Consider the following 13,608-nt stretch of genomic DNA (forward strand, 5'->3'; position numbering starts at 1 on the left):
AGGGCTTTTTTGAGTAGATAGCCCAAGGTTAATATAATCTCAAATTTCCTTATGGGAAACACAGAATTGCCACAGCTGACCCCTGCTATCATTTGAAAATATTTTCTTAGTGAAAGCCTACTCAAACCATAGAAGTATACAAGTTACTGTTCTTATTTATTTATTGATCTTCCTTGTGTTACCATGGAACTGGAATATCTCTGAACATTAATGAATTCAGCCTAACACACAAGATGGGACTATGAGCATCTCTGCTACCCAGGTAAGAAGCTGAGGTAGGGAATAGGAAGTGTTGGGTTGTTGCATCTGCAACACAACTGTGTCACAAGAAACATCTGGAAATGGCCATTGCCTCTCCTCTCTTTTGTCACTCAAGACTTTCCCCCCATTTTCCTTCTTTCTAGCTATTTCTCCCTAAAACTCTGCAATTGGCTGGTCTAATCAAAAGCTGATTTCTAAAACTTTCTGTGGTTATGCCAGAAGCACCTCCCTCACTGAAAATACGTTATCACATGATCTAAACAGAAAAAAATTAATCTCTCTTTCCACCTCCCCCTCCCCAAAATGAGAAAAACAATCTCTACATCTCCTGACCCCCAGGTCAGATTAAACCCGGATGTCGAAGGAGAGACCTAGAAAGAGGTGCACATCCCTTCCAATGCGGATTTAAGGAGAAGCTGCACAAGTAGATGAACTGTTGAACTCAGTCCTCTGTCTTAAAAATACATTTCATTGGGATCGTTAATGCACAATATAAGTACCCAAAAGATGTAACAGAATTCTGAAATATGAATTAAGGACGTATTGCCATCTCCAGCAAAATAATAAAAGTAGAGAGATTAAGAGGCAAGCATATCTTTTTGAATTGTAAAATAGGTTTATAGGTCTTCTAATAACAACTTTTACTCAAACCTTACATAAATAGGCTTATATGATACAAATATTATGTGGGCTATGTGGAAACTACAAGGTCCCTAATCATGTTTAGGGATTACTTGACAGAACAGAGACATTTCATTCCTATTGGACCTAGGGATTACAGCAAAGAAACATCTAATATTCCATTTTTTAATTTCATGCATTTTTTATTTACTTTTAATGATGCTGTATATATTCATCATCCTGAAATATTAAAACAGTATGAAAAAAGTAATAAATTGGTGGAAAATTTAGGGAATGGGAATGCAACAGCACGCAAATCATACACTATCAAGTGCTTGATACACATTTAAAATTACTGTCTAGTACAGCAAAGCCAAATTCCTGGCAGATTTCTGAAGCGCAAAGTCACAATAAGAAGATCAGCAGAACAGACTGAAATAATAGAATATTCATCCCCCTAATCCATATGCAATTCTTTAGGGCTTTTTTTTAACAATGCATATGAGGTCTGACTGTATTCAGGATTTAAATAAGTTGTCTCTCTCTTTCTCACACACACACACACACACACACACACACACTCTGTATTTTTGTAAAAAAAAAAAAGTATATACAGTTATCATTTCTGCTCTACTGCACCCACATTGACAAGGTTAGCACATCTCCTCACACCTCGGATGAAACAATAGCATTTTAAACAACAAAAGTGTTAAAAGAAATACATTTATTCATACCACTGAAACCTCCTGCAACAGCTGTGTTGAAAGGAAGGGGTCCAGTTGCCTGGGAAAGGGATTTTTTTTGTTTAATTTTTTCTTAACTCTTTCCTACTTCGTTCTAAATAATTACTGGTTAATTTAAAGCAATCTCACATGCAGCTACTGGCAATAAAATTTTGAAATCAGTATTAATTCTTTGAGATCATGCCTTTCTCTCTAGACTGATGTAATTTTAGATCTAGTATTTTACAAAGGGACAGAGACCTAGAGACATGTAAATCATCACTCAAAAGACAGATGCTGATGATAACGATGATACATAGAAAATGTATTTGAGGATGGGTGACAGAGAGGTGTAGTATAAAACTTCTGTTGCCATGCCTGAGATTACCAAATTACTTTCAAGTAGTGTAAAGGCACAACTGAGCTATAGATGTTCCTCCAGACAAGGGTATAAAAAGAAATTCATATCCTATCATATACAAACATGCAAAGACTGATCCTTAGGTCAAGCAGGCTTTACACAGGTTTAACTCTCTGATTAGGCTGCAAAATATCAACACCACAAACTCATTTTATAAGTCATATAAAATGAAGATATAAAATGAATGCACCCAAACATAAGACGTTTGCACCAGTAATATATGTGTGGACTTGCTAAATAAAGGTGCCTACATGTGATAATTACGATGGTCACACGCAGAAAGCTTTCACAACCATCACGACACTTCTTGTCACAACTCTGTTAGTGAGGCAAAGGAGCACTAGGACAGGTGATGGTACATGAAAAGCCATCTGGTAAGTGAGAAAGAGCAGCCACATCCTGAATATCCAAATGTAGCTACATGCTATTTGTAGTAACAGGTCTCATGAGAAATGGCCCAAGGTGTAGATTGCTGCCAAGCATTTACCAGGGCTTTGGGTTCCTACCTGGTGAGGGACATGCTGATCCAACCCCTTTGAAATCATGCTCATGTGTTATTAGCCAGACTGTGATATCAGCTGACATTGCTATTCAAATTGCAAGGTTACTTTTTTAATTCAACACAGGCTAAACAAGCAACATAAGACATATTTAATAAAACCTTTTCCTTTTGCTAAGGAACCTGCTTACATGCCCGTACTATGACACCATCTATTGACACAAAGCCCACACTTACTGGTACTTATTGCTTACAGGTATCTATTACTGATAGATTCTGGGGGAAAAAATCCTAAGCATACTGAAATCCGCAGGAGCAGTCCCCCAACAACAGGGCCAGAATAAATCCATCTGGTATGTATGTTTTTCAGCCACATAAGCAAAAGAATAAGCAAGAAAAGTGTGAGGTTGTACAAATGAACATAAAACTTCTGCTAGAGAATATGATGAATAAACAGGGTCTATTAATGCACACTGGACTTTGGAGAGAAAGCCTGATAGACACCCTGCAGAACTGCATTGGACCGAATCTGAAAGGCACAGGTGGCAGCAGCTTTGATGCAAATGTACCACGGCTTTAAAAGACAGGGCAATTAAATAAAAGTGCAAAGTACCATCTCATTTTGGTGGGAGAGCAAAAAAAAAAAGGCTACAGAAGGAAGTAGGGATTTATTGAAGAGCACCCAGTGAATACTAGGGTATGCCTGGAATACATAAGTGCTACTCTTCCTTTTGCTATCCTTTATTTTACAGGACATAACACATAGCTATATGAGTTTTTATTTTAGTGAAAACAACAACTGTTTGTGACAGTGAAGGCTAGAAAAGAGAAGTAAAGCTTTTGCCCAAATACCATACTTTGTTCCAAAGCAGAGAGCTATCAAATCTTTTCTACAGGTGCTTGTAAATACAGTAAATACTTTTTAATGTGCACAAAGACTATTTTGTTTCCTTGTACAGATTCAGAGAAGTGGTTGAACCACATTCTTTAGAAAGCTTCTAAGCAAGCAACACAAGACATATATTTGGAATAGGAAAGTTTAATCCTACTCATTAAAACATGACAAACTTATAATTAATTGAGAATGGAGTCAATAATGAGAACATTCCTCAATGTAATGATGTTGGTACTATCAGCTTGTAATATGGGAATACACTGTAGAAAGTGAAATATAATATGGAAAAATTAAAAGTCAGTTCAAAAAAAAAAAACAGCCCGAAAGTTTTGTCTTGGGTTCAATCTTTAAAACATGAATTTTAAATCCTCAAAAGTTACATTTTCCTGATAATACATTATGTTGTTTTCCTGTGATGAGGAATAATTCAAGGTCTTACATTGCCAGATTAATCTCTCAGCCAATATTTAGAAAAGGTTTCTCTTTGAGCTAATCAAACTTGACAAAAGCAATCTTCAAACTATGCCACATTCACTGATTTGTAAGATATCTCAAACTTGTGTTTTATTAAATGCAGTTTAAATTAGCAACAGCTCTAAATTCACCTGCTTATGACACCCCCTGAATCTCACAGACAGTACAAAAGGTAGGTAAAAAGACAGCACATGCAGATTAAAATTATTAGGACAAACTGCCTTTTTTTTTTAAAATGAAAGATGCAGGTTTAGTTTTAAGATAGCACTCAGCTACATCCCTATTGCTCACATTATATTGCATTTTGAGGGGTAGTTGCTGATGACATTCTTAGCTGTCAAGTATCACAATGGTATCATTATGTTACAGGACATCACTCCAGAAGAGCAATGTTGTGATGGTACAGCTGTTACCACAAGAACAACTAGTAAGGAAGCACTACAATACTGACTGGTAGGGAACACTATGGGGAAGCATGTAGATACCATCCCAGTCTTCAGCTTCACCAACAGTTAGTGTTGGTAGTTTCCTTTCTTTCTGTAAGTGGTCACATGTGTGCAAACAAGACTATCCCATGTTTTGAGAACATGTTTAAATTTGGTTGCCTGACTCTGAGCACTAAAAGAGATTCCTGAGTTAGCAAAGATGAGCAGGAGAAAAAAACAACTGTGGGAGAGAAGTAAACATTAATTCTCTACTGTAAATGTTCTAAAAGGAAGTCAGGCCTCCAGCTGACTCTTCTTCTCAAGTCACACAAGTTCTGGACAAATAAGTTTCTGAGCTACTGACTCCCCTCTATTTCCTCATGGTTGTGTGCAACTGAGAAACTGCATTTCTCACAATGTCCGTGATAAAATAATACAATATAATACAATACTCCATTAACAAAGACTCACGTGTATTAGAAGTTGTTACTGGAAGTCTTTTTCGGACTCAAGGAAGGATATCCAAATATTGGGTAATACACTCTGACTGGGAAGACTATCAATGAGTTTCTCAATTTGTTTATATAAATGGGCCAACAGTTTTAAAAGCACTTTAGAGCACTTAACTAAAGCAAACAAGCACTTGAACTTCAAATATATAGCAAGAGAAGCCATTGACAAGTATGACTTTACTTAGTAAATTCTAATATCTTTGCGACCTTTCATTCTTACAGTCTCTTCATGAACAGAAGCACCAGGCCTCCTCTCAACTTCAGCTCTACTGCAAGATACAGAGTTAGTGGGGTGAGAAACCACCTATCCCCTTTTATTTCTTTTTGTAAAAGCAAACAGCTTTGTTTCTTCCTATACTGGGATCCTGGGTCTATAACAGTATCTATAAAGCAGCTTCTGATTTTGAAACCTAATTCTGTCTCTTATTTGGCCTTTAAAGTAGAATTTTTCCATATTATAAACCTAATTTTCCTTGATATCCACGGTAGCTAAGCCTTGATTTGGAAATATAATGTTTACCAAACACTGTCCTATTAATTCCCAACAGCTGTGGGAATAACTTGCTATACTCAGGAAAAGGGTGCCTTTGGTAAGCAGTCTCAGTGGCACTAGTGTCACGTGCATCTTCTATGTCTTCATATTTATAACAGACTCCCTGGCTACTGTATTATATACAAACACATTGGTCATTTACTAACAAAATTAGTGTGATTTCATTCACATACACTTTTCTGCTGATAAATCAGCATGTAAATCAATAAGATGAAAGATTATTCTGGAGTTTTGGACAGTATATTTTTTTGAAACTGATGTCTAGCTCAAGTACTAAGTTGGCCAGAAGAAGCCAGAAAGTGGTGTTTGAATCAAGTTTTTCTATTCAGTAGCAGGTACATCTTGTTCCCTAAAATCCTGCAACATATTTTGATTTTTATTTCTCTCTGAATGCGTTTTGCACACAGTCTGCGTAATGTGGCAGAAAAGAGGTGACAGAATAAACCCTTACTTTAACCTGGTCATTACTATCTTACAGAAAGGAAACAAAGTATTTTAAGCTATATTCTGGAGCTCATTGGCCCCACTGGGATTTCAGTTTGCTAGTTTTAGGGTACATGCAGCATGTTCTAATGGTGGTACTCACTGAATGGGATTTGTACTCATTAGCCCAGTAAGGGACACTCTTGAAACCCCACTTAGGTAGGAAAAAAATCCACAGTGGATATGGTTTAACATATGAACTACTCAGTGCAAAAGCCTCAGACTACGCACAGTTCCTAAAAGAAATAGGTTTGAAAGCTCTTTGAAATACCATGTTAGTTATAATTGGGGTTTAATGTATAAAATGGCTCAGTAATTTAAATGTTTGGAAAAGAAAACAGTCTTTCCTAGAGTTTATGAAGTGATAAGTCTATTTCTTAGAATGATTAACTACATAACCTGATTTCAAACATGAACATCTCCTGGCATATGCTCTCCACAGCTGACACTGTGAGAGCATACAGTTTTACCAAATTAATATTCCAGGACCCAGTTCTGATATTAAAACTCCCATTCCTCCCTCCCTTGACTAAGTGCCTTGGTTTCTACAGCAGTAATTTTACTTCCTACTTTTAAACAACAAGTGAAATCAGGATTAAGCTCTGTTCCTCATGCATTTTGGTCTACTGAATGACCAATTAGATTTGTATGTACAGGATGCATATCACGACATTTCCACTAGAAACTAAAAAAAACAAAAACAAAAAACAACCCAACCCCCTGAAAATTAATAACATTGCAGGGTAATACAATACTCATTTGTTTATAGAAAAATTTTTAGTAGCAAATGCATATTAGAAAACCAGATGAAGTACAGTCAGGACACCATAAAAAATGCTTTTGGGGAAGAATTCCCCAAATAACGTCCCACTTTAGAACACTGATAAAACAAGACTATGAAAAAAGAAAATGTAATTCAGTTTTGAACACACTGCAAATAAGTAACAAGATCTAATAATTTAGAAAGCCCTTCAAGAGCCCATGGCTTTGGTAGAAATGAATTAAAGGGTGAGGTGGAATTAAAGAATAGAAGAATAAACTTAGACAAGATGAACTGAGAGAGAAAAAGAGACAAAAAGCAGTGAAAAGAAACAGATCCAGGGAATGTACTGGTCTACTTCTTTCTAAGAATAGATTCATCAATAGAATATCTGTATGCACTAACACCTACTTTAAGCATCCTGAATTCTGATCCTGATTTCCAGAGATGGCAACTACATATTAAAAAAAAAAAATACTTAAATTGCTCATTACTAGAAATAGATTTGCATGAGAAAAGTTAGATTCCCATTTCATTTATGAATATTAAGCTCATAAAATGAAGTCTCAAAGTAAGTCCTAACTTCCAGGCTAACACTTCCCTCCTGCTGGTGAGAGCATCATCGCCCCTGGAACCTGGGAAATAACATACAGAGTGACCACAGGGAACAGGCAGTTTGTGTGAGCCCAGCAAAACCTGAAGAAGAGCTTAGGAGACGAGTGTGAGGATTTGCAGTTCTGTTCAGTATTCAAAGGCAAACAAATAGAGAAACATCCAAGTGGGAAACACCATCAACAGTAAAAGGCCTGACTTTATTTAGGCTCATCTGAGCTCCTGACAACACAGGTCAGGGGCAAATAGCTCAACCCAGTCAGAAACCTGGGGCCATTCAGTAGAAGTGGAAGGATCTGCTCAAGTGGAGCAACTTCCAAGGTGCTAAAAACCAGCAGTTAATTTACCTGCTGCTTTAGAGAGTAGCTCAGGGATCTAAATTTTTGTTTTCTTATACTTCCAGCTCTAAGCTAATCATTAGGTTGTCTGAATAGTCTTCATCCCCTGAACACTACATGTGAGAACTCTAATTTTTGTGTTCTAGCACCTTAAGCACAGTTGCTTATATAGTTAAGAGTCACCTTAGTGTTCTTCAAAACTACACGGAAGTATGAGACAACCTGCTGTTTTGACGGTAAAAGTCTGTTTTACCAAAGACAGCAGCTTGTCAACTTCTAGGACCTTCAGCCACTAATCTCTCTCTCATACTTAAGTGTCTAACACATTTCCTTTTTTTAAACTTGCTGAACATTTACAGCAGCCAAAATGCATTTTTTAAACATAACTAAAACGCTGTCTCTGGTCACCCTGGACTCTAGGAAGGTTCAAGAGCAGGACCAAAATTTAAAAGGTTGGTTTCAAGATTAAGCATGAGCCATTGCTGTGTCTGAAGTGATACAATTCAGGAGGCAAACAATCCCCACACTGCTGGCTGTGGTCTCCCACCTCCCCCCCCCCAGCAGCTCCTGCGTGCTCATTTCACCAGACAAATCGCAGAGGAGAGGGAGCGAACCCCCTTCATGGACTCACCATCCTTTTCTAGTCACATTCACTACGCATTGCATTAGAAAATCGTAACGGTGTTAAAATATTTTGGCAGGATTTGTTATGGCCAGATCACTCACTTCCTTTGGGACACACAAAGCCTCCTCTGGCAATGAAACAGCCCAAATGTCAGCAAATCCTATAGAACAGAAAACGGTCTGTCAATGTAAAGCCTAAATGAATCTCCAATTAAACAAAACAAAACTGCAAAACATAAAAATGCATATACTGAAAAAAGAAACTACCTAGATGTGTTCACTTTTTATTAAGGTTTCTTTTTTTTTCCTCCCACCCTCCAGAAACTTTTGAACAGCATTACAATGAATTCATCACAAGGTGCTATTAGAGCACAAGCTCCCTCCAAGTGTTACCAATTCACGGACAGATTAGAGGGCACATTAATAACATAGTTAATATGAAGTGTTTAGAGCCTTTACGTCGGTGACAAATACGACTCAGCCAAATTTCCTGACCATTGAGGCCACGGAGGAACAATTTGGTAGATTTCATCAACAGTTCTAATTATGTTCCTGTCAAGTCGAGAACAAAGTAATCCATAACTGGGGGGCTGCTCGGAGACAGTGCCACGCGAGAGTAATTTATGCCCAGGGCCCTCGCTGTAGTTAGTGTGCACAACACTTGACTAACAAGTGGGTTCAAAAGAAGGAATTTGTTAGGGAAAACACAGTCCTCCAGCTCTGAGCAGCTCATCAGGTGCGGGCTTAGTAGGAGTTATGAGGCAAAGTCTTCTTGTTTATACAAGCATCTAAAGTCCACGCTGGCCTCAGCGGGTTTTAAACCATAGGATTTCAGCCCAAAGTGTGACACAGGCTTCTGCTGCAGCTAGGCAAGCTTGCTACCAATGCCAGGGTACAACCCAGCCCCTTTTAAAATCAACTCAGTCCTTGGGACATCAGCAGTACCACTTCAGAGGCTGAGCGGTACCAATGCCCTTTTGCAATCCTATAAATAACACACTAACGAAAGATGCAAAGGGATTATAGTAACAGTGAACTGTCACAATATACAATGTATTTCTTACCACAGCCCAACTGGGAAACAGGCTGAGAAAGGGAAGGGGCGGGAAGAGGAAGGTAAATGGGGGAGAAGATGTCATGTAATTTTGAGTCATTTTCCACTGTGATCTATATTGGGATACGGCTTCTATCCTTTCAAACAGGATCATTTTATATATGACACTCCTGCTGCATTTCACAAAAAGGCAGGAATGTCTCCTCTAGTGCTAAAAGCGTAAAGCCTGGCAGTGGTCGTTCAAAACTGGTTACTTGCATATGTAGTGAGATTTTAGAAAAAGTTAAATGACGCATTTCAAATGTATTTAAGAATAGTATCTGTAAACACAGGGAAAAACAACATCAGCAAAAAAAATTAGATCTGTGTGAGAAATACAAAACACTTAATGGGTTTTAAAGCATAGTTTTCTGAAGGTAGCTGTGGGCATACACTACTGTCAGTAGTTTTAGGTTTTAATTTAACAAGACAAAAAGCACAGCACTTAAAAAAAATAAAATAAATAAAAAAAGAGGTAATTTGTACAGCTTGCTCTTTCATAGTGAAGGAAGAAAGCTTAAAAAAGTGTTACCAAGTAACCAAACTGCCTACTTCAGTGGACCAAACACCAGCTCAGATAAAGGCAGTGCTCAAACCAAGGACCTATTTCAGACTGACTTGCCATACAGACTCAGGAAACTTGCCTTCTTCACCCTCATTCCCCACTGGTAGAACAGGGACAGGTATGTAAAGGCAAGGATGTTGTGCTCACATGACGTATTTTGCCAATGGATTTTTGACTACACAAATGTTACTGGCTTCACTAAACTATTGGGTTTAGTTCACATATTAAATTACTAGTTAACTATTGGCACAGAGGAAATACAGAGTGCAGCTGTGGAGCACAACACCAAAACCCTGAGCTCCTTACACAACCTATTACAGTTTCTTACCCAGATTTGCTTGAACCTGTAAAATCTCTGAAGTTAAGTCTAGGAACTTTCCCAGTACCTACTGAGTGGGACAGTAGTAATCTCGTACAATTGAAGCTTCACAGAATTATGATTACTGGAACCCAAGGATAAATAAAGCAATGGCGGCTTAAGCTTCACAAAGAGGCAAAGAAGAAATGGAAGGACACAGTCCCATTCTGCAGATATGAAAAGAGAAACCTCTCTGCAAGTAGGACAGGCTAATTCAGAAGCCAAGCGATGCCTGGACGTTATAATTCCCGGACTCGTGATTCAGTCACAAGACATGTTTCCTTTCCTGGTGAAATGTCATGCTGCCACATGCTTCTGTTACAGAACGCATCTTAACCAAGTGTAGCAAAAGCATGATGATCCCATTAAGTATCTAACATCTAATACCTTGTGAAAACTAATTTAGTGCTTTATCAAATCTCTAGTTTGTATGTAGAGCATAAACTGGCTACATTTGCTAATAGGGCAGATTGACCTATCCCATATATTATCAAACCACATCAAAGTCTGCTGGAGGATGTAGCCTTAGTTACTTATTATCCCTTGCATTAACTCTCTCACTAGCTACTCGACCAATATATTTTCCTGTAATACATCTGTCATGATTTTACAGGGAAATCAGCAATTCTGAACGGTGCAGCAGATAGATAACAGGACTAAACCCACCATGGTCTCCTGGCTTTCCAATCTACTGTTAATTGGCACGGACAGAAGCCCTTAGAGCTGGGCTTGCACAGCAGCACACCACTGCTGGGCCTCAGAGATTCAGTCTCTTAGGTAGATTTGTATTTTTAGAGCTTGAGTAATTCACATGATTTCTTCATGATTTATTACACGTGAAGTAAATAAAGTTAGATGCCAACACCCTCAAATTTACAAGATTTTTTTTTTTCTTCCTTTTGGCAGAAAAGGGTCATATTTTGCAAGAGAACATGTGGCCTAGTAATCAGGAAAAAGAGGGCTAGGATATTAGTAACAACAACGTTAGGAATATTAGATCCAATGAGAACATCTTTCTTGGCTTGGATGCTATGCAATCGTATTCCCGTGTGTTTATTTAGGGTCTTATTAGCACACTGTATAATGAATTATATATCTGAAGCCAAGTTTCTAACTGTCTGAAAACTTGCATATATGGCTAACAGAGGGTTTGGTTGCTTGTTTTGTTTTAAAATCGCAATCACTACTATTTTCTGCTAGACTGTGTTTGTCTTTGGACTTGGAAACCCTGAGCCATTGTCCATGGGGCTCTTACTGACCTTTCTGACCATCTGATCACCTCTGATCGCTGTAACCCAGGAGTTAGTGGTAGAACACAAAAAATAAACTAAAATGAGAAAATACTCCCACTTCAAAAAGAAATCCACTCAATAGAAATAAAAGATGCTTCTCTCACTTTGCATATGTGATTACATGTAGTTCTGAAATATCATTATATTCATGGTACAACCCTAGTCGTTCACATTTATTCCTACATTTATTTTCTCTGTGTACAGCTTCTCAAGCGCTGTCATCTTCTTTTCCCTTATAAATTCTGGCCCTCCATGTCTTTAAACACTAATATAAACAAGTAAAAGGCATTTGTGGGGGGATGTTGGGGGGGGGATGTTGGGGGTGTTATTAGAAGTTTTGCATAGTTTCTTAGTGATCGCTTGATCCACTGATGATGGATCACTTTTAATCCAGAAAATATTAAAAACTGCTTACAGCCCAGCAGTGTTTTAGTATCACCAACTCAGGCAGGCCGATACAGAGACTCTTCTACTTGGTAAAACTTCTAACAAGTAAACTTTTAGCCAGGGGGGAATAAATTAGATAACAACAACTAAAAGGCAGGTAGTGAGTTAAAACATCACAATTCTACCTTACTGAATTGAACTGCAAGTCTTTGGAGCTTTATCCCCCCCTTCCTTTCCCTCTATATTTTTCTTCTTCTGTTTTTATGTTGAAATCACAGGAACTACGCAGCCTAGCAAGGCTGTAATCACTCAGCAGGAACCTGGCACAAGCACAATGCAACCACCAGCCAGGCAGCAGGAAACCGAAGGAAATCTCTCTCCCTCCCCCCTTGGTTTCTTAAAAGGGGCTCGGCGTGAATGAATCTTCCCGGTAGCCACCACCAATTTCTTATTCCTTCCGAGCAATCATCAATTTCAGCATCAAGTGGTTTAGTGGCTCTACAACTGGTAGTGGCAGCGGAGTAAGCCCAGCATGCAAACGTTTTGGCTAATTTAAAACCCTTGTGCTGCCGAATCAAACATGACAAGACAACAGTAAAAAGAGAGGCTATTATCCCAAATGAGAGTCGGCGGATGGCTGAAATTGGCTTGAGTGGCAGAGACAAAAGAGGTGGAAGGAGCAGGGACAACCAAGCATGATAATACCAGATACAGCATGCACTTTCTCCCCCACTCCCAGCGCATTCATATGTATAGCTACCTGGAAGAAAAAAGGTAATGTTTCTGAGTTTCACGGCCAGGCAGAAAAAAATACACTTTAAAAGATTCAAAATAAATTAATACCTGGTAAAACATCAGCCTCGTGGGTATAGAGAAACATAACTTAAAGACATCACCTTTCCAACAGAATCCATAACACTCTGAAGACAAAACTGTCATTTCCTACCTGAATTCATGTCTTGCTATCCCAAGTTCATTCCCATGAGTTGAGAAGCAACTGATTTAGGATAGAATAGCCTTAAAATAAGAATAATCTGTGCCATGGCTACTGGAGAATAGCTGCTATGCACAATGAGCTCAAAAAGAGCCCAGATCTCTAAGAGCTGCTGGGGAGAAAACATGGAAGGCAGAGGAATTAATTTTGCAAGGCATTTGGGAGACCACAAGCATTCTCATGATGTTGAGAGCCATGAACCCTGATGATGGCTGGCAGCTCACAGAACGATGACCTGTGGGATCACTGGAGAGCAAGCAAGTTGTCTTTTGCAAGATTAACAATTTAAAAGTGCTGAAATTAATTTTGTTTAATAGCTGTGGGTGCAGACTCCTTACAAAGTAGGTTGCAAGGTCAGCAAGCCTCCTAAAGCCTTTTAAAATGCAGCTTTTTATAGGGACAGTAGATTTAGGGTGGCTTAGGGCTTAAAGATCTAAAAAGCAAGAGAAGGGTAAGAGGTCATTTCCTACCACTTCCAAATCTTGGATGAAGACATCTTCTCTGTTTTGCTTCTCACTCTATGACACACACTTATTGGGACATTCAGAGCTACTTGAGGCAGTATGGGTTTCTTAGGGTAAGCAAGGTGAAAAAAGACACTAAAATCAAACATGAGAACTAGATTAACTAGTACATAGGAAGCTTATCAGACTCATACTGGAACGTGCCTACCTGCATTGCAAAAAAAGCAGTGAGAGGGGAAAAAAAAGTCTAGGAGA

The 13,608-nt window shown here is 38.5% G+C and overlaps 1 protein-coding gene across 29 annotated transcripts in view; it reads right to left on the reverse strand.

Annotated features, from left to right (window-relative positions):
• Positions 1-13,608, reverse strand: part of ESRRG (estrogen related receptor gamma) — a 379,094-nt gene that overhangs the window by 223,711 nt on the left and 141,775 nt on the right. For 10 of the 29 annotated variants that reach the window (XM_051782947.1, XM_051782951.1, XM_051782949.1 and 7 more), the window contains one exon: positions 8,208-8,361. The exons of 13 other annotated variants lie outside the window; for them this stretch is intronic. In XM_051782947.1, coding sequence (XP_051638907.1) covers positions 8,208-8,242 — 35 coding nt within the window. In that variant the 5' untranslated portion in view covers positions 8,243-8,361. Of the gene's footprint in view, positions 1-8,207; positions 8,363-13,608 lie in introns of those variants that run through there. 6 more of the 29 variants (XM_051782962.1, XM_051782969.1, XM_051782958.1 and 3 more) reach the window with 2 other exon arrangements.

The sequence above is a fragment of the Manacus candei genome, unplaced genomic scaffold (assembly GCF_025592945.1).
Source record: "Manacus candei isolate 608988 ecotype Guabito, Panama unplaced genomic scaffold, ASM2559294v1 h1tg000017l, whole genome shotgun sequence".
NCBI classification, from domain to species: domain Eukaryota; kingdom Metazoa; phylum Chordata; class Aves; order Passeriformes; family Pipridae; genus Manacus; species Manacus candei.